The following is a 21,576-nucleotide window of genomic DNA, read 5'->3' as shown; positions in this document are numbered from 1 at the left end:
AAAACCAAACAGTAATAAAATATGCCAAAATTGCATCTATGATAGAAATCCCTGATCACGTTTTTTTTAAGTTGTGGCATTGATCTCTAGCTCAGCTTGTGTGCTGAAATATTTCTTATGGTTGTGCAGCTGAGAACTGAGGAAGTCCAGGCTATGACGTTAAAGACAACCCTTTATTTTGTCACTTTCACATCTTGTTTTTCATTTTACATGTCAAGAATTGGACATGTCTGGACACGTTGTTTACTTCTCCCATTAAATTGTCAAACCTCAAACCCCAGAAAGTTTCTGACATGCAGTGACTATGAGCTTGAAACAGTTTTAGACAGCACTTTGTCTGGGGATTTCCTAGAATCTTTCATGGATCTATCTTTTTTTGGGTGCTTGAATGCATCATAGGAGAAAAACAGACATATACTGACTGTAAAAGTGCTTGTGAGACTTTAAATGTTCCGATGATATATTCTTATAGTTTATTGTTTAAACCATTCAGACTCTTTACAACTCTTAGACTCCCCAAAACAACAGAACACTCTAGCTCAGCCCACACTGAATGGTTGGTTCACATTCAGAACCACCACTCAAATCCAATGGTCTGTAGCATTTACCCCCAGTTTGGAAAATGTCTATAATGTCCAAGATAAGCTGCTGGGTCAGTCTGACTCAGGTGGATATTGATAGAAGGACATTAAACATACTCTATTTAGTTAAATATATTCATACAACTTTTACTTTATGCAATCTTCACTTTTACATTAATTATTTTCTTAGGTGTCGTTACTGATGTATGACAATTTGATATTTTCCCATTAATCTCACTGTATTCAGAGCAGCAGTGGCCTACAAATAAATCCATACAGGCCTATTGATCAATAAAGCTACAAAGGTAACTCTATCTCACAAAAACTACAATCTAAATGGAATTCCACTGCTTAACGGATTGCTATTGTGAAGGAACATACCCTTAGATTCCCCTTGATTATTGATGCATGTTAACTTTATTAACAAATCAGTGAATATAATCATGCAAACAGTACTGTCTACAAAGAAAGCCAAATATCTATTACTGTGTATGTAACATAGTCTATGATTCAACTCCATACTGAACAGTTTGTCAACATGCACTTCATACATGCAATAAATAACCAGGCATTAGCAATAAGGCTGTGGATTCCCGTCTCTATGGGAACATGCAGTCAGTTCAATCACGTGATGATCTGAGAGTGCATTAGCTAATGTGAAAATGGGAGTGATTTTAAACATGTGTTATAATGTCATTACGCTATGTCTGACGGTAGCCTAAACATCCAAACTATTAAAAGAAATGACACATAAAGCTACAACATTCAAAATGAACATGAAATGTGAAACAGGATTATAGCCGCTGTGCTCTACCTCTGCCAGAAGGGAATGTGCATCACCATCAACAAACCTTCACATCTCCAGACATTCCGTTTATTGCAACCTACGTCCCTGTTGTTTTCCCTGACCTCTGAGCTCAGCACACATTCAATATCAGTTAAATGACACGGCATGTAGATAAACAAGCAGGTTATTACACAGAGGCGGATGAGACTGGTTTCGGCATGTCTCTTTTGATTCCCTCTGTTTCTCGGTTAGTCAGAGAACAAACTCGCAAAAGACTTCCTCAAGTTGCGTATGGTCTCGGCCTTGGCCACATCCTCACTGGCTGTGCGAAAGAAAGATGTTTCCTTCAGGCCAAAGGTGCTGGTCAGGGACTGAGATTTACTGAAACACATTAAAGAAATACATGATTATAATCAGTGATAGTGAGCCGAAGGACTTCTCAGAACAAATCAACCTCACAACACATTGTATTGGTCTCATCCTGTCAAGTAAAACCTTGTAAATATGTTGAAACAAAGTTTTTTCAAAGCGTTTGATGTCAGTAAGCTCTTACTTCAGTGGTGGATGTGTTTGTGCCTTTTCTTCTGCTGTTGGCTGATCAACCACTGGAGACAGGCTCTGCTCAGGGCTCTGGTCCTTTCCTTCTGCTGGAGTCAGTGGCTCATTTTGGGGTTGGACCAGTGGCTCAGACTTGGGCATCACGGAGGCCTGGAACTCTGCTTGGAGCTGAGGCGCGGAGTTGCGCTGTCTTGGGGGAGCAGGCTTCACAGGTTGTTCTGGAGGTGGCTGTGGCTTGTCCTGACTCGCTGACTTGGGCTGCTGTGTAGTAGCAGTAGGCCTCTGGCTTGGGTCATTATCGGGGGCTTTTGGAGCAGGCCCGGAACTTAGTGACAGTGATCCTTGGGATTCCACCTGGACCCCTGATTTTAGTACAAGAAACACTTGATGATATTATCACACTTCTGCTGAGGAGAGAGGATATTGAATCATTTACCAAATAATGTTTATTTGAGTCTCTCATTTAATAAATATTTTGTATAGGTAATTATGTCCCTCAAACAATCTGACAAAACAGTTGACAGTCTAAAATTGACACTGGTCAAGGGTTTAGGTGCAAGCTGCGAAATAAAGACACAAAAAGCAAGGAGCCGGATACAACACTCCAATACTGCAGAAATCTTTCATGCATTAGAAGCAATGCAATGTGGGGTGCACATGCTTTATGAGGGTATAGATGGAGGGGTTTGACCAACCAATAAGCTCATTGATTTGGTATTCCCCACTTCAATATGACATGATAAAAACTGACTATAATTACTTAAAATAGAGGCCATTTACATAATTCAGACCTCCCTTTGCCTGTGCTTCTTCTTTGTCGTCTTGCTCCACATAAAATATCTTTCCGTAATCTGGCACATTCATTATAGACTGTCACTATATACACTGTGGTCTATACATTAGGAAACAAAATAGGGTGATTTGCTCGTTGATATATATTTTTAATAGAACCATAACAAATATGGCGACACAGACTGATCATATATTGCAAAGGAAGCTTTATTGCCAGTGACAGGGGGAAAATATCCAGTTGGGGAGCTTTTCCACAACATCATTCTCATCTGTACTGGACTTTTTTTCTAACAGTTCAACACTAGTTCCGAGATTACACACTTAACAGTTAGTGGCAACCCTGGTCCCAAATAGCTGCAACCCAAAAGGTTTGGAAAAACCAACTACAGAGTTTCACTTGACACAGGCAGGATGGCTGATTTTCAGACCCACTGATGATAACTAATTTGATCAATTAGTTACACAACAAATATCATGCAACTATTAAGGACCTTGGTACCTCCTCTATCCTCCCTTGTGTAGAAACATCATGGCATTTTGCCCCACAAATCAAAACACAAAACCATAAGCCGCAGGCAAGGCTTTTACAGGGTTACTCTGGGTTATCTGCATGGGCACAATTACATTTCATACACTGTGGAAAATAAATTGCACACAGAGCTTGCTGACATAGTTAATTAGTACAATTGTTAATAACAAAGTGCGTTTTAAAATGTGACACACATTTACAATTATCTTGGTATATGTGTATTATTAGTTGTATGGCCACTTAACAAAACAGGACACGTGCATGGAGTCTACATTAAGAACTACTAGCTAAGAGGGGTTTTTACTGTGCAACAGTGGCAGCTATGGGACATTTTTTATTGTATCCTTGGGAGTATAGCTCAATGAATAAATGATGGAAGAGAATCTGGTAATAAAAATATAAAGAATACAAAGTTAAAAACATATATATTGCACTCTCCATTAACTCCAGGAGTATGATAAGGCAAATATGTCAAAGAATCTATAAACGGCAGTAAAATAAGCGTAACTCCACCCCGGACACCATCATTGCAGAACAGAGCAGTATCACTGTCTTTAATAATGTTCAGCATGGACTGTGTCTGCAGGCTAGTATATGAAACATCATCCCTAGTGTTTTAGATATGTAAAACATTGACCATTACACTAAAAACACAATTCCGTTTTTCAACTTGGCCACATAACTGAAGGTGACAGGACTAAAATCACTACTTAATCTCTTACTAAAATATCACAAGGCGCATTGACTACTTCTTTTTAGGTAGCTTCATAGGCAAACCTCTGGAGTCAACGTGTTAAGGTGAATATTAAATTATTGGAATGAATGCGAACATTCTACTATTAGAGTTAGTTACTCTATCTTGTACAATCTCTCTTTTCTTCAGATCCAACTGCAGCTGCCACAAACCAATCCCATATATTCACAGTGGGGGACTATGATTTGTGATAATAAATAAGTCAACTATGTATTCTTTGGCTCAAAGTGGTATTCTATTTTAATTTTGCCAGTGATCTAATACTTGTCCTTCTCATACACATGAAAACATCTATGGCTGTGTTCTGTGCATAGAGACAGTTGTTAAAAACTGTCAAAGAACTGTCTTGCGACAGTTCACTGAGGGAAATATCTTGATGGGTAAGCTATGTAGAAATGTCTTATTAAAAGTGACCAACTTACTGATCCAGTCAAACAATCTAAATAATCAAATAAATAAAAATATTTAAGATGAATTATATTTCAGTTCTTTAATTGATTTCATGATATTGTTGTATGCCCAAGAAGTACATCGCTGAAAGTTAGAAAAGTCAAATCTGAACTACAACAACTAAGTATGCAATATTGTTCTGCAGCCTTTTAAATTCCCTCAAGCACTGTGTTTTATATTAGATACTACTCCAGCCTTTTCAAATCAAAGCCAACAGGTACTTTTTAAAAGTGCCCAACAGAAGTTTGTTTGTAGACAGCCGAGCTTGACCTACACATTTTGGGAGTTGCAGTAATTGAGTCGTTCTAACACAAATCGGTGACTTTCCTGTATGATTCCGCTCAGAAGGGACTTATTTTGGAAAACACGTATACATTTCAGTATATCTTAAATAGCACAGTTTTAAGGAATTTTATATTGCAAGCCCGTTCTTAGTCTTCAAAACAAGGATTAATATACAGTAACTGACTAATATTAGGAAAGAAAAGATATTATAGTAAAACCTCTTTTCAAACAATGAAGGGAATGTACAGTACCAGTCAAACGTTTGGACACACTTGCCTGTTAAAGTGATTGGGTAAGAGTGTCCAAATGTTTGACTGGTACTGTGAGTCCGGCAATAATCTCTATGGGTGTACTCATCAGATGTCTTTGCTCTATCCCTCGGTTTTTATAAATACATCTATTCTGTATACGTTATATCAATGTTTTTGTTAATATGACACATTCACAATGCATACGTCACAGGGGACAATAGGCTCTATACAATAAAAATGATGTCACTAAACAAACATCCCGGTTGATCACCTGACACTTAAAACATATAGTTTACCTTTCTTCGTATCATTCATGCAAAACAAAAATAAATATATATCAGCATATGTATGAAAATAATTACCACTACAGTCGTACACCATATCGACATATACACAAACGTCAAACTGCACAACAAACCACAGTTTGAACAATATCTAAAAAGTACACACCAAAATGGGAAAATAAAAAAGGGGGATATCTGTGTGTGTATGTGTGTGTGTGTGTGTGTGTGTGGGGGGGAGGGAGGGGGGGGGGGGTAAAAGGGAAGGCAAATCATGGATAATGATGGGATCAAACACGTGGGACACACAGCAGCACTGGATACGGTGTAGGCACAGTCTGCTCACTACACCGTCAACAACAGCCTCAAAGGAAACCACGGCTACAGAGAAACAGTGGGGACCGTTACAAGCACACTAAATCAACAGGTAAACAAATGGACAGTACATCTTGACACTGCATAGAGGAAAAACACAGTCCAGGCCAGCGCTACACGCTGGGCCAAACTAACACCAGCCAGATCTCAGCCTGCTGTCCCTGCTCCACTCCCTGCCCTCCTCTCTGCCTTTGTGTTCAGCTAATGTACGTCATCCTTTCCTTTATTACACAGACTTCCTCTGGCAGGCTACTCAGTTGGCCTGGACGGGTTTTGGCCCCACTGCAACGCCATTACAGTCGAGAATGTACTGCAGACAACCTTGAGGAGGCCGTGTTGCGCCGGTCTTAGGATCAAGCGCCAGGTCTTTCTGGCCACCGCTCTGCAAAAACACGAAAGACAGTGATACTCCCTGGGAGGCACGCTGCACGTTTTCACACTGCTTTTCAAATGTAGATTTTTTTCAAAACATATCTACACAATGTTACTTTTAAACTAATTTAACTCTAAACAAGTAAGTGTTACAGGTGCAGCCAGTGCTTACTCTAGCCTCTTGGGGATCCTAAGCAAAATTAGATTTGGGGCCCCCTCTCCTGTATCAGTCAAGTTCTCACTAGCAGTCAGAGGCCCCTTAGTGGTTGGGAGCCCTAAGTGACTGCTTATGTCGCTTATGCATAGCCTGCCCTGGGTGCAGGCTCTAAAACTGTATGTCCTAACAGGCTGTCTGTGAGACTGACTAATAAGATTCCCCACAAAGCAATGGGTGTGGCCATCGGCACCATACCTGTGATGGCTGCATTGTGGTAGGTCTGTTAGGGGACCCGGTCGGTGTCCGTCCTGCTGCCTGGTTCATCTTGGCCACTACCATTTCAGTGATGAGCTGCCTGTCCTCGGCCTGGTGCTCTCCTACCAGTGGCATGGAGGACCCCACCACCTGAGGCACAGACACACAAGATGGTATTATCGAAGACTGCACACCCCTGTCATTTCTTGATCCAACTGGACCCCTGAGCGAGTGAAAATACAACTTTGAGTGAAAGTAAAAGTTGTATTTGGTTCTGCATCAAAAGTAAAAGGCTTAGTCATTCCTTATATTAAGCAAACGAGGTGGCACAGTTGTTTGTTTCTTCATGGAAAGCCGGGGGAACACTCCAATATTCAGACTTTCACAAGAAAACCTTTGTGTTTAGTGAATTCACCAGATCAAAAGCAACAGTGATGACGAGGGAAGTTTTACGGGTAATATATTTTTAGGCATGTTATGCTGCATTTTTCAGGAAAGTTTGAAAATATTGAGTTTTTGCTTAGCAGTGGATTGTATTAAACCCACACTGTAGTGTATACTATAAGTGCCAGAGACAGTGGATTAAGCTGCTGGACCAGGCAAGGACACAGGGATGTTTTATTGTGTAAACTGAACACTTTTCCAATACTTCTAAACATTTGATAAGTATTAAGTACTTTGGGGTTTCAGAGAAAATGCGTGGGGTAAAAATAAATATTTTTATATTTACCTTTTTTATAAATGTAGTAAAAGAATATACATTTTAAAGAGTCCAGATCCTACATCAAAAAACTTCTACAGTGGGATTTTTATTAAGTTACATTCCACCACTCGGGAAAAACGACTAACCAGGGGAAATAAGTTTGGGTACCATCCCATATTCTAAATCCTTGTGCCATCTGTGGAGCATAAAAATAAGTGAACCATATCATGTGTCAGCTGTTGTCCTCATAACAACCAGATAAGTCTCAAATCAACCTTACCAGGATATTGAATACATTATTAACATTGACAAACAAAGATGATGAATGTTTCATCATATTTAATAAGCGGACTGACTCAGTGTGTAGAGAGCAACTACATAATTAGGTGGTAATGAAATTCATGCAGTGTCAAGCCCTGCAACATTTTCCTACATCAACTTCATGAAGTACGTACCTCAGTGATGTAATCTTTCCCATCCTTTCCATGAATGGCTTTGACAGCACATATATCCAGCCCTCCGAAGATCTCTGAGCAGGTGTCAACCCACAGCTTGTACCTGAACACAGGGCAAAGAGACAGAACTCGCACAAAATGGTCTTACATAGCAATTTCACAGTCAACCATTTCATGTCAGGAGAAAGGGTGAAGCTCTTTTATGGAAAGGATTTGCATCTGAAATGTGCAGTTCCTCAAATGTATCTTATCAACTCTTTTGCCTACCGTTCAGAGAAAACCCAATGCCCATCGCTCTCAACAACGCAGATGTTTTACATGATCTCTTAATGAGCGACATTAATTATAATTGCCTCTAATGACACAAGGCATTATCTGGTCTTCTCTTGCCCTGTCTTATTATAAATGGACACATTATATAGTAGTGTTGTGCTGATGTTGTTCATGACTCATACCTGTCAGTCATGGCCACTTGTTCCAGCATGGCTGAGCCTGTGTTGGTCTTCCAGTTGCCAGAGATTGAGGTCCTCCTATGAACAACATTTGAAACATCACACATTTAGAAACTCTGATGATTGAACTTTAAAGGCAGAGTCAGACAAATGGCTTTGCCACAAGCAGCAATTCGAAAACTGAGATGAGCACGATGCAAACCGCCGTTGTCACAGGCAAAATCCGCGCACGTGCACAGGTTTTCCTCCCACTGTTGCAACGTGTTGCGTCGCGCATCAACACTCTTGAAATTGACCCACTTGGCTCTCTAATTTGTGCATCTAGGTCATATCACTGAATCTACCTTTAATTAATTTGTTCACCAAATGAATTGCATTGTATTCACTCGATTACACTTTCAGATTATAATTAGAAGGTTTTCAGAAGCATGTATAATACATGTGAATAACGAACACGTACATGTAGGCTTTGTAGTCATTGCCAATCTTCTGGATCCTGATGTCATACTTGGAGTCGATCAGGGGTTCAGTAGTGGTGTAGGTCTGGGTGAGAGCCACCACACTGGCTATGTCCTGGAACTTACTGTGGTTTTCCACCTTCACCTGAATAAAACACAGACTACAGAGTGTAGCGAGAGACTCCAGAAGAAACAATATTAGATGAAAGCCCAGGGGGTATATAACGAAGTAGGGCCTCTTCCGACAGCAACCCATACCCATGCTCACAATATCAAGCCTAAATAACATTCTTACCTTTCCTACTCCTGAGTGAGCGTGTCCGATTTTCACGACTACAGGAAATGCTGGCATGACGACCTAGGTGGTAAATCATGTAGAAGTTACCATTTTACATCTGGTGTCATGTTAGAGCGAGTACTAAGGTCTTTAGCATACATCCCACCATGTACTCCTTGTGCTTTGACCATGACTAAGTGTGGCAAAGACTAGAATGTCAGCAAAAGAGACTGGTACTCAGGCGCAACATGCTTTATAACATGAAAAGCTAAACCAAACCGCATTAATGGTTACATTTCAGAACCAGAACTTATTGTGTTGATGCCAAAACAGCATTTTGCTATATAAAACACAATTACTTTTAATATGGAGCATGTGAATTTCTTTCGTTTTAGAACCCGCATTTGCTGGGTGCTCTCTGTTAATCAGAGCCTCTCCTCCCTTTTTTGGGTGGGAGCCAGCAGAAGACTTTTACTGCCTTTCAAAACAAGACATTATAAGCCCCTTACCATCTCTTTGTAGTTGGGATAGAAGGTCTGTTCGATCAGAGGGAACTTCTCTGCACCGAGCTTCCTGTAGGTGCTTATGAGCTGGGCGAACTAGACAAACATCAGACATCTATTAGTCAGGTTATACATCCCAGGTACTTATACATCCCAGGAACTCTGGGCACAAATTCAAGCATCATGCAGGCATCCATCTGGGCCTGTTTCTTTACCGCCCAAGGCTTGTCACACATGTTGTAGATGGACTCCAGGGAGTTGACAGTGGGGATACCCCCGTACTGCAGACCAATGATCAGGTTACGGAAGTCCTCGTTCTGAGTCATACTGAAGGCATGTTGGCGGATGAGCACAAAGTCGGGCTTGAATGACCTGGAAAACAGAGAATCAGAGATGCTTCAGCGAGAGGTGATAAACATCTGGACTTGTAAAGTAAACTGTGGTACGTTTTCAGATATTGACTATGTTGCTGACTACAAATTGCCTCTGAACTGGTGAGATGACAGTGATTTCAGGTATTTCTGTTTTGCTTGGTGTGTGTGTGTGTTTTATCTCAAAATACAAGTCAGTAAAGAACAGTAAAACCAACAAAATTCACAACTTAGCACCAATTTATGCTTTCCAAAAGGAAAAATCTAATTTTAGGCTTAGGGGTTAGGTTTAGAGATTAGGGTTAAGTTGAAGAATTTGGGGTTAAGGATTACAGTTAAGTATGGTTTATGAAAATATTATAAGTGTGGTTAGAGCAAATATTATTTTGAATTGAAACTGTTTTTGGGGAGGGTGTAATGGGTGGGCATTTGTGTGGACACGCATTCTTCAAATTCTCACCTGACCACCTTGGTGCCATTTCTCAGAACTTGCATGTCCACATTACAGCTCCCATTGGCGTGAGCTATGACGTTGATCTCACTGAACTCAGCCTGCAGAGCAGAACAGACAGGTCCATTTGAAGAACTGAATGCAGACACTAGAGCAATGCAGTTATAGGTATAGTGGAGATCCATATTCAGTTTCCAGGCAACTGCAACTGAGACAGATGCCACGAGTCAATGGATGACGATTACCTGTTCAACTTTGATGTCATAATCTCCCAGCACTTTTTTCCCTCTGAAGAGTTTGGCCCTAGGCAAAAGATATCCATGGATTATCCTTTTGAGGAAAGTATGAGGTAATCCTCCTGCTATTGATTCATGTTAATTGGGTTTCAATACAATAACAACTTGGTACAATCAATATTGTTTGTCTTTAATTAGCAGCATCAGAATGGATTTTATGGAGCAAACATGCATCTATTTATATGATGAATGAATTACACATCATACCATTACCAAAACATAATATGTTGTCACACATATCACATCAGATCAAAACAACAGAAGCCTTTTTGTCTTGATGTCTTCATAGAAGTTCAACATTGGCTGATATTTAGTGGAATAACTGAATGGTGCAGTCAAATGACTTACGAACAAGATTCATCTCACAATTCAATAAAATGACGGAAATGGTCTGCTTCAATAGCTATATTTTTTTTGTGTCTATGATCAAAGCCTTTGCGAGGACTACAGGTTTCTTGTTTGGTGGCTTTCGGTGTTAATGTCTGCTTAGCATTGAGCTATGTCTGTTCAGAGATACTGCCATTTATTCCCTGCTGAATGACGGGCAGCCTAGACAATATTGAACCCACACAGAGTGGTCGTTATTGAATAGAACCATGGACAAAAAAGGAAGACCTTCAGCACACGCTTACTGTGATCAGCGTGAGGAGGATAGAGGAGATGAATCAATGGAGACATCTAATGAAGTGACCTAGGACAAACCAAGTGTCGGGAGACTGTTAAAAACCTTTTCTTTCCATTCGGGAATGGTATTACTCTCAGCTAATGAACTACTACATAAGTGTTTCAACTTTCAACGTCTCAACTCGAACCAGTCTGTGGAGAAATGTACAGATTCCAATTAAACAGATTTCAATTAAACAGGTCTATGCTCCTGAGTCTAGATCACACAAGCCCCCTGTCAACAGATCTATGCTCCTGAGTCTAGAACACACAAGCCCTGTGTCAACAGATCTATACTCCTGAGTCTAGATCACACAAGCCCTGTGTCAACAGATCTATGCTCCTGAGTACAGATCACATAAGCCCCGTGTCAACAGATCTATGCTCCTGAGTCTAGAACACACAAGCCCCGTGTCAACAGATCTATACTCCTGAGTCTAGATCACACAAGCCCTGTGTCAACAGATCTATGCTCCTGAGTCCAGATCACACAAGCCCCGTGTCAACAGATCTATGCTCCTGAGTCTAGAACACACAAGCCCCGTGTCAACAGTTCTATGCTCCTGAGTCTAGATCACACAAGCCCTGTGTCAACAGATCTATGCTCCTGAGTCTAGAACACACAAGCCCTGTGTCAACAGTTCTATGCTCCTGAGTCTAGATCACACAAGCCCCGTGTCAACAGATCTATGCTCCTGAGTCTAGAACACACAAGCCCCGTGTCAACAGTTCTATGCTCCTGAGTCTAGAACACACAAGCCCTGTGTCAACAGTTCTATGCTCCTGAGTCTAGATCACACAAGCCCCGTGTCAACAGATCTATGCTCCTGAGTCTAGATCACACAAGCCCCGTGTCAACAGATCTATGCTCCTGAGTCTAGAACACACAAGCCCCGTGTCAACAGTTCTATGCTCCTGAGTCTAGATCACACAAGCCCCGTGTCAACAGATCTATGCTCCTGAGTCTAGAACACACAAGCCCTGTGTCAACAGTTCTATGCTCCTGAGTCTAGATCACACAAGCCCCGTGTCAACAGATCTATGCTCCTGAGTCTAGAACACACAAGCCCCGTGTCAACAGTTCTATGCTCCTGAGTCTAGAACACACAAGCCCTGTGTCAACAGTTCTATGCTCCTGAGTCTAGATCACACAAGCCCCGTGTCAACAGATCTATGCTCCTGAGTCTAGATCACACAAGCCCCGTGTCAACAGATCTATGCTCCTGAGTCTAGAACACACAAGCCCCGTGTCAACAGATCTATGCTCCTGAGTCTAGAACACACAAGCCCTCTGTCAACAGGTCTATGCGCCTGACTGTAGAACACACAAATCCCCTGTCAACAGGGATTCAAGCCCAGGCCCTTCCTTTGTGGTTCCCTTTTCAGATCTTTCTCTTTATCCAATATATCCTATCATTCTGAAAATAAAAATGATAAAATACCACAAAAAAAGTATGGTGAAAACCATAACACAATCCAGTCTTTTGAAATGTTAAACCCTCCTGATAAATGGTGTTGTACAGTTCACAGGCCTATATCATGTCATTGTGAGGTGTTATCTGAGTTTCCGAGTAAACTGAATGACAACCGTGACTACACTAAAGACAACTCTCGGCTCGGGTACAACCAGTATCACATCTAATCCTCTTTCTATTGGTTCCATGCTGGTTGTGTTTGTCAAACACAACCTAGTGAGGGACTGCTGAATAATTCATGGCCAGTCTAATTTCAGTCTGGGATTTATCCATGGAGGTGGGGAAAAACGAGTGTCTGAATATGAATCAGAACGATAAGCTATAGATGATCTTTGTGTTCAAATAAATGTCGTATAAGCAGTGCCGTCAAACACATGACTCGACAATATTCATGGAACTGTAGATACGTCATTGTGGGTTTAAGGAGTGGTTTCAGCATCACGACTGCTTAGTCGTGACTCAGGGATGCTGGAAAGAAATGCTTGCTGTGCACCCTGACCATTCATTGCGCATGCTAATAACAACTTTCTGTGTTGAATAAATAAAGGCCACTTTTCTAGGACCATAATGAATTATTGTCTATAATATCTGATCATCTATAACCAGATAATAGAGTCTGCGTTATGACTAAAATGGAAATGGAATGTAGATTTGTTGACAAATTACCTCTGCTTGGAACAACAGATGCTGTGTAGATACTACTGCCATTTTTACATTATTTATAAATAGGCATGGTTCCCGAAGTGATTAGCCAGCTCAGTTGGAGATGGTATTTTGATGAAGGTTGAGGTTTGTCCACTGAGAGCAGCCTAATGTATCTATTTCTGATATCTACTATATCTACTATAGTAAGACGAATACAACTCAAACAAAACCTCATAACTGTGAGAGCTTTTATCAATGCCATCCATTAAAGTCATACAGTATAACTATGATTCACACATTAAATATTAACTATTTTATAGTGTAAAGAAGCATTTGTAAAAAAAAAAAAAAACATATTGTTGTACTGTAATTATAGCTCACACATTCAAATGATCTACAACCAAGTCTAAAACAGAGATGGGACTGAAAAGATAGATTCTGCAGTTTTAACACAATGCTTGTCTTAGCAATAAATTATATTAGAAATATTAGAGGCAAGGAGAGAGGAAAAGCACAGGAGCTAAAATATTACAGGATATTTCCAACATTCAACATGGACTTTGAGGAGACAAATTTAAGAGGTGATAAGAGAGGAGACAGCTGAAGACGTTGGTTGATCTTCACTGACTAATGGAATTAAAGTGTTAGTCAAATAACAAATTGATTAAGCAGCTTGGAATAAAGAAACAACAACCAAAAGCAGTTAAATGATAACAAGGAAAAACCAGACTGCATGGGTCATAAAAGTATGTCTGAATGTGTTCCCAAGAGCAATGTTATGTTTAAACATACCTAAAATGTCTAAAGTCAAAGACATTCAAATATATGGATTGTATTGTATATAATTCTTCTTTATTAGTGTTTATCAACATGTAAATATATTAATATACATTTACAATCACATAAATATGGACACTTTTGGAAGTGTCGTTAACACGTTTTTAAACTGTACATACATGTTAATAAAATAATGTAAGGTGACATGAAATACATTTAAAGTAGTTTAAATATATTTTTTATTCCCACTTGAGTGAGATGATTCAGACAAGAGCTTGACAGTTTGGGCTGCGATGGGAATAAGCATTAATTACATGTTATGTGCACATTGTCCACATTTGCTTCCATTCACTGTGAAAACAAAGCTAAACAAACAAATTGCTGATAACTTTGATCAGTGCTTTACACATAAAATTTGGTTATTAGATACTGTCTGTCCATGCTGTCAAGACATACCCCCTTTATAGTTGTCAAAATTAGAACACAGCATGAAAAGAAAACATAGAGTTGCTTGAGGTAGAAGTTGCTCTTTACAGATCTAGGATCAGATTGGTTTATCCCCAATCCTATCTGTAACTATTAGGGGGATGAAAATGAATCTAATCCTGCATAATGTTTAAGAGAAAGCTTTTAGTCCTGAGTGTCAGCCTGAGGGGACGACTCACTTTAGGATCACTGCATTTGGACAGATTGCTTTTCCAGTCAGTATAGAGTACCATGCTAACCAGCGTAATAGAGTGCAACAACTTTGCTCCAAGACCAATCTGAACTGCTTTGTTGAACTCTCTCCCCCAGAGAAGTTCAACAGAGCATTATCCCTTATCTAAACATGTTAGTATTTCGATGAGATCTCAAAAGACCCTGGTTTTCTGTGTAATGATGACAGGGGATAAGGAGCATAGTGAGTCTACGTACTTCATTTCTACAATGCACTATGTCAGTAGGACTCACAAAAGAGTACACAATCCTAAAGCTATTTCAAAGCACATGTTGAAGGAAATTGCCACACCACTTCAAACTAGTAGCAGGCAAAGAGCAGCTAGTAAAAACTGCTTTGTTTCTGAATTTGCCTTCGCAACTTCGGTATGAGCACAGACTCCTGCAGAACACAGAGGACACGGATGCAGATAATGAATTTGGATATCAGGAAACTATATTATATATATGTATATAATACATGAAAAATAGTTTAAGTTTTAAACTATGGTTGCTTTGTAAATAAATAGGCAGAGAGGAGTTTTAGTGTAGCTGATCAAAAAGCCCTGCTTTTAATCCGACCTAGAGCCATGATGTTTGCTGAAGGAGCAGCAGCATGCTTTATGTGGTGCTCAGTAGTGCTGTGTGGAATAGGGTCGCCCACCAGTTAGAGCATCTGGCCAGTAACCGGAAGGTTTTTAGATTGAATCCCTAATCCTGCAAATGCAATCAACCCTTATTGCTCCCACAGCATGTTCTTCAAAATGAGAATGTTTTCTGGGTGACATTTTCTGTGTGAAAAAAATCTGAAATAATGAATTTCTCTCAAACCAATGGGGGTTCCTGCAGGTTTGTCCCCAGGAAGTTCGAATACACCTACCCTTTCAACATTTTCTACTAAAACACAGACAGCGTGACATTTTTGAAACATTCAGGAAGTAGTTGCCTGGAATTGCATTTTCATTAGATTAGATAAAAATACAATCACACTTGTGGGGGGTGATTTGGCACAATCACAGTCACAGAGACAAACTTTGGTCATTATGCTAGTGTGCTATTCTCCAGTTTGTCACACTTTCGGAGCGTTCCTAAAGCACAGTTTTACCTGTTTCTAGTGCTCCTCAGCCACCTCCAGTCTCATAGTTCAGTTTGAGAGAAGGGACTAAAAATATAATTTTTTTGTGCCTTGTTGTCAATTATATGTAGAAATATAATTGACAACAAAATAATTTTCAAAATGCATCGCTGTATTGAATTCAGCAATACAATTTGTGTTTAGGCCTGACATTAGTGCTGATAGAATAGTCTTTTACTGTGTTGCTGGTGTGTCCTGAGTGTTCCTAGTTGATTCAATTTCAGTGTCTGTCCTAAGGCCTCTCAGGTTCTCTCTCCATCTCCTGCACATGTTTCGATCTACAAAAGGGTGTGCAGTGTGGAAATGCTGGATAAAAAAAAGATGGCCAAACAACTTCTATGCTGTATTTAATAGACAAAAACATTACTGGAGACATCTGTGACAGAACACTATGCTTCAGGTCAGAACATTCTGCCCTTCCAAGGACAGCTAAACATTAAGTAGCTTCCTTTCCCACAAAAGACCTACCCTGGCACAAAAGACCTACCCTGGCACAAAAGACCTACCCTGGCACAAAAGACACAACCCTGGCACAAAAGAAACAACCCTTCCCACATTGATGTCAGGCCCTGAAACACCCTCTAGCATAGAGGACAGAGTTAACATCACATTAGGAACTCAACTGATCTGAAAATACTGAGATACTGGTTACACTACAGTTATGATAATGTTATATGAAGTAGTCCTCCAAATTTGTAGAGGTTAAATACTCAAAAATGTTTTAAACATAACAGCTGTTGGTTTAGTATTCCAGACTGTTCAAGACAGTTAAGTGAATATCAATACATCACACCCATATCTGTAATTAGGCCCTGCTCGTCAGGGTAACAGCAGGAACCTGTAAGAAAACATGAGTCCACACCACAGACCTCATAATGATGTTGGACACTGAAAGGAAAGCTGATATCTACATAAAACCCAACAGTCATAGACAACTCATCTATAGGAAATACAACCACGAGCTAAATGACAAATGGCAAAATCAATAGTTGAGGCAATTGTTAGTTCAGTGGTTCAATTCACTCACATTAGCAGGTGGACAAACCGGAAATTAAATCTTTTATTGTGTTTGGTCTACGTTTTGTTTTTAAACAAACAATGGATATCAACTAGGTTTTGTTTTTAAATTGGGTGTTGAATAACAGGAAACAAATGAACACCCATTATCTATTTTTCTTTATGGTGTTTATTTCATGTGGAATGAGCTGAAATTGCTTATTTAAGGTGTTAGGTTTAAGAATGATAAAAGAACACTTTAAGAACAAAAATTATAATTGCAAAAGCATTGTTATCTGCGTCCTGTTTTTTTATAACCAATTTGGAGATAAATGGAAAAAAAACTAAATCTGTTAATGAGCCATTTTGTTTTTTCCAATTAAATTATTAAACAAAATGAAAAAGAGATTATGTTTGATCATTAATTGCCTCATGTTATATTACACCCAATTTGAAAACGAAACAAAATGCAATAAAGGAGTCATTTCCTGGTTCTTCATAATATGAATGAATAAACAAATTAACCAGTGATACACAGACAACGCTCCCCTACCTCGTCAACTCATGGTCCCCACTCCCAACTGTTTGATTGATGTTGCACACCAAAAGCTAGCGAGATGTTTTGCTAGTTGGGTCATTGGATGGGAACATTTCAACGAGTTTGGTCTGGAGACATCTAGACCCAATGTGGTTGACAGAAAGTAGGTTGAGAACTGACACATATATTGTAGACACATGAAATATTAATTTGGTGCTTGGCCAGAGACAGGCTTTGAGACCAGGCGGCAGGCTGTACTGCCTAAGTGGTGAAAACATGAAACATGGAAACAGCTAACGACGCCAAGAGAGGCTTCACTACTGAGCTGCACAGATCTTTCAGCTAATGGCTCTGTGGGTTTTGGGAAAGGATCTGGGAGGCAGATATCATAGCGGTTTTCTTTGATAGAAAATAGGTCCAGCTGTTATCTAGGGATAGGGCTTGGTAGTTTTAACACTGACGCTTCTAACGGTGTGATAAAGGTTACATAATTCATGCTGATGTCTTTGGGTTGACCTTTTTTGACATATTCCAGGCTTTTGATGTTTCACATTTTTAGTGGTATTGTTATTATTATTATTAGCGGAATAAAAGGCTGCTATATTTAATGATGGAAGATGAACTGACAAACACCTTCCCAGTCACTCACCGTCTGCTGTTATGTGGCGCTGGAGCCAAAATACATGGCATCCTTTTAAAGCACATGAATAGGACCTTATTAGGATTGATCTGGATTTCTATTACCTAAATGGGCTCCCTGACTGGTGATGCAACGTGACGTGTATTCAAATGTCCAGTATCTGCAATGCAAGCAAAGTGGTCATTACGGTCCAAAGGAGCTTGCCCGGATTAAACACATACACCAATCTGATAAATGCATCTCCTCTAGCCCAAATGCTAATCAAAGCAATCCGTTCCCTTTGCCTATGTTGTTGTAGTTGTAGTAGCAGCCATTTTGCATGGTGAGCTAAATGATGCACATACATAGCAATCAACCTAGCACAGCCCTCTGAGGTTTCACAGCCCATCAAGAAGCCCTCAGCGCTCCATTGATCCATTACACCTATGTGGTTAATAGGACTTCATGAGCAAAACAAAGACAAAGCAGGAAACACAAAGATCTGCATGTTCCCTTTGTCACCAGCACTCTGCTGTTATTTGATAATATACCACAGAAAATACATCGAACAGCTGCCAGCGACATTCTAACATACAGTCACCTCTTTTCAGAGAAGTAATGGAAACGCAATGAAAGGACATGTCCGGCGTGGGACGCTCTACAGACAGTTATGTAAGTTTGTGTCTGTCGCTGGCAGAGTCAGTGCAATTCCTTATACTGGACAAAGAAATGTGCCACCATGCAAACAGTGTGTGAAAAAAATGAAACCCCCTATCACTTGAAAAACTGCAGGTCTTAGGAGAGCCCTGAGCTAGCTACCTGTGTTGCTGTGCAAAAACCTAATCCTTATAGGTCATATGCTATTTGGATTCATGCCGATCCTCCTCTACCACAAAACCTTATTTGAGAGGAGTCTGTCTGATGTAGGACTGTAATGCTGAACGCATGCAAAAAGCAATTTTAAACTCGGTCTGTCCCTAGCCAATGTGAAATCCATGGTTTGTTCTCCATCAATGCATCCTCACGCCATGTCTTTGCCATAATGACTCAGTCTGATGGTGGACGAATGATCATGTGACCAGGAATTCGATCATTGTGGGACAGACAAGGAAACCTCATTGCTTGACAGGAAAGCACCGCAGACTATACTTAAGAGAAAAACAACACACATTTCCCCTACGCAAGGTTGGCAGTAAAATATTCATTGGACTGTCTTTCTCAGAAATTATGTAAAGTGTTGTTAGAGAGCACTAGGTTTATCCAAATAGGTCAACTCTAACACATGCTCACAAGTGGTTGGAAACTGAGCTAAAATACCAAAATAGCATCAGAATACATTGGATTTTTAATCTGCCAGGCAAATCTGTAATTTTGAAAAATGTTGTGTCAAACAGGGCCTAAGCCTTTCAAATTTAGCTGCAAAAACAGTACATGGGTAAGGCAAGCCTTAAAGATGTCTGATGCTGTAACTTCATTATGGAGAGTCAGTCAGCAGACCTGGCTTCTTTCTCCTGGATGTTGCCTCTGAGTCCTCTCCTAAGAGCAACATTCACTGGCATCAGACATCCCAGAGCAGTAAGTAACCTGATCAAATCTGATCAGCAGAGCTTGAGATGCACACCAGACCTGTACACTGACAGGTTTTAGTTTTTTTTTTAACCTTTTCTTTACCTCAAGCCAGATTTGGAGGTTGTTTTAACCACAAGACAGATTAAACCGAGAGCTTTTGTTTTCAGGAACCTGGGCAGAATATCTGTTCTACCACAGTCACCTGAACAGGTGTTACAGAGCACAAACATCGATAACTCGTATAATCACAAACTAGTGTTCTACGACAACACGCAGCATGCCGCCTCACCACTCCTGCTGAGGCTCATCGATGACCAGGAGGATCCTGAACTTCTTTGGCGTCGTGATTGTGGTCTGCTCCACCAGTCCTGCTGAGGCGGCAGTCTGCTTGACTACGTTGGTGATGGAGCTGAAGAAGCCCGACCCGCTGGACTGGGACGGCTGGGGTTTCCTTTCCGGAGCAGGGGAAGGGGTCGGGGAGGTGGTGGGCGGTGTGGTTCCCGGCGTGGGAGACTTGGCCGGGGTGGCAGTAGCTTGGGGAGGAGGCTGAGCGGGGTCGGGCCTCTGGAGGTCCGTCATGTAGCCATTGGGCAGGTTGGAGATGAAGGTGCTGTCCGAGAGGCGCCGGCGCAGGTAGTTCATGGCTGGAAAGGCTGGAGGGCTGCAGACAGGGCAAGGTCCTAAGGGTGACAGCTGAGGCCGAACGACGTCACTCGCGGGTCAGATTGGTATGCAGAGTGGTGCCAGCGTGCAGCAGGTTGAAAGCTCAGCTCGTCCGCCTTGCAAATTCCCAGCGAATGTGTTTTTCTCCCCCCGATCAGCCGTGCATCCTCAGAGCTCCCCTCGCTGTGGCTGTGACGCTGCTCCACCCCTCAGCCAATCGCCTGCCTCCATGCCGGCCTGAACGACTGCAAGAGAGGCTCACGCTCTCCCTCCCACTACCCCCTCCCTCCTCCTCCACCACCTCTCGCTCTCCTCCCTACTCCCACTCTCTCGTATCGTATGTGTGTCTCCTACACCCCTCCCCCAACCTACACTGCTATACAGGCGTCACGTCTTTTCAAACCACTGCAAAAAAAAAAAAGACAAGAAAAGGGGGAAGGGAGGTTTCCAAGGGGAGAGCACAGGGTGATGATATAGAGGAAACCTCCAACACTGCCTGCGTCTTCTCTGCTTATGCTGGCATGCGCCCGAATACAGCTATAAGGATGGAAAAAAGAAAATGGCTGTTTTGGTCTGGTGTCAATGTAGCTTGCAGAAGGAGAGGCGGGGAAGCGGCAGCCATCCCCTGCAGACACCAGTGCATGCTGTCACCCCCCCGATCACACTGCCATGTGATGCATTCATGCTTTTATTAACCTGATTTAACTGAGGGGATCTCACGTGCAGCCGTTCTTACTAATCCGAGTGGACTTTTCCAGTGGAGGGGTTTCAACCACAGTAAATACGGCAACTAATGATCGATCTTCACTATTGCATGACCTCATAATTCTTTTGAGTAGAGTTCTGCATAATTTATGATTTAGGGAGTTTTCCATCTGCTGCCAGAGATGAATTCCCATAATGCCATGCCATCTTGTTCATTTTCATATAGGCTACTGATCCTATTATTTCTGGGGCTTTGATTGTTGAATAAAATAGGAATGAGTATGGTCAAAAAGAAAACAGTATACGAAAGCGCTGTGTAATATTTGAGAGATGTTGGGTTTGTATTAGAAAAGACAATCATAAAAACGTTAGGTTTGCATACGAAAATGAAAAAGGCTTTTGATTGAAAAAACCCAATGTTATTGCTGCATTAGCCTTACTGGTAGCCTGTGTTCTCTATTGCAAATATTGTGCTGTCAAGATTAAGAAAATGCCATAGTCTAGGAATTATTTAGTTATTAAACATAAAAAAGACCTAAGCCATTACAACTAAAACTGGGTTTGTTTGACAAGATCTGAAGTGAATTATTAAGCCTAAACCTGTCTTATGCAGAAATGCCAGCACTGGCCTCCACTTTAAGCCACCTTTAAACTTCAAAAGCATCAACATACTGTCAATATCTCATAATGCCAGAAGGTCAT

General features: G+C 40.9%; 1 protein-coding gene across 1 annotated transcript; it reads right to left on the bottom strand.

The window, feature by feature from the left end:
- Positions 1 to 154: 154 nt before the first annotated feature.
- On the bottom strand, positions 155 to 20,410 carry syn2a (synapsin IIa). Its single transcript, XM_010902323.4, has 13 exons — positions 19,796 to 20,410; positions 10,343 to 10,400; positions 10,107 to 10,198; positions 9,491 to 9,647; positions 9,282 to 9,371; positions 8,791 to 8,853; positions 8,498 to 8,640; positions 8,041 to 8,115; positions 7,586 to 7,688; positions 6,428 to 6,577; positions 5,965 to 6,025; positions 1,922 to 2,288; positions 155 to 1,749 (listed from the first exon to the last, which is right to left on the bottom strand). The coding sequence occupies exons 1-13, from the start codon at positions 20,146 to 20,148 to the stop codon at positions 1,617 to 1,619; spliced, it is 1,845 nt and encodes a 614-aa protein (XP_010900625.1). The 5' UTR covers positions 20,149 to 20,410; the 3' UTR covers positions 155 to 1,616.
- Positions 20,411 to 21,576: the final 1,166 nt, after the last annotated feature.

The sequence above is a fragment of the Esox lucius genome, chromosome 12 (genome assembly GCF_011004845.1).
Source record: "Esox lucius isolate fEsoLuc1 chromosome 12, fEsoLuc1.pri, whole genome shotgun sequence".
In the NCBI taxonomy this organism is placed as follows: domain Eukaryota; kingdom Metazoa; phylum Chordata; class Actinopteri; order Esociformes; family Esocidae; genus Esox; species Esox lucius.
Note: the sequence above shows the minus strand (reverse complement) of the source record. Positions and strands in the feature narration are given on the sequence as shown.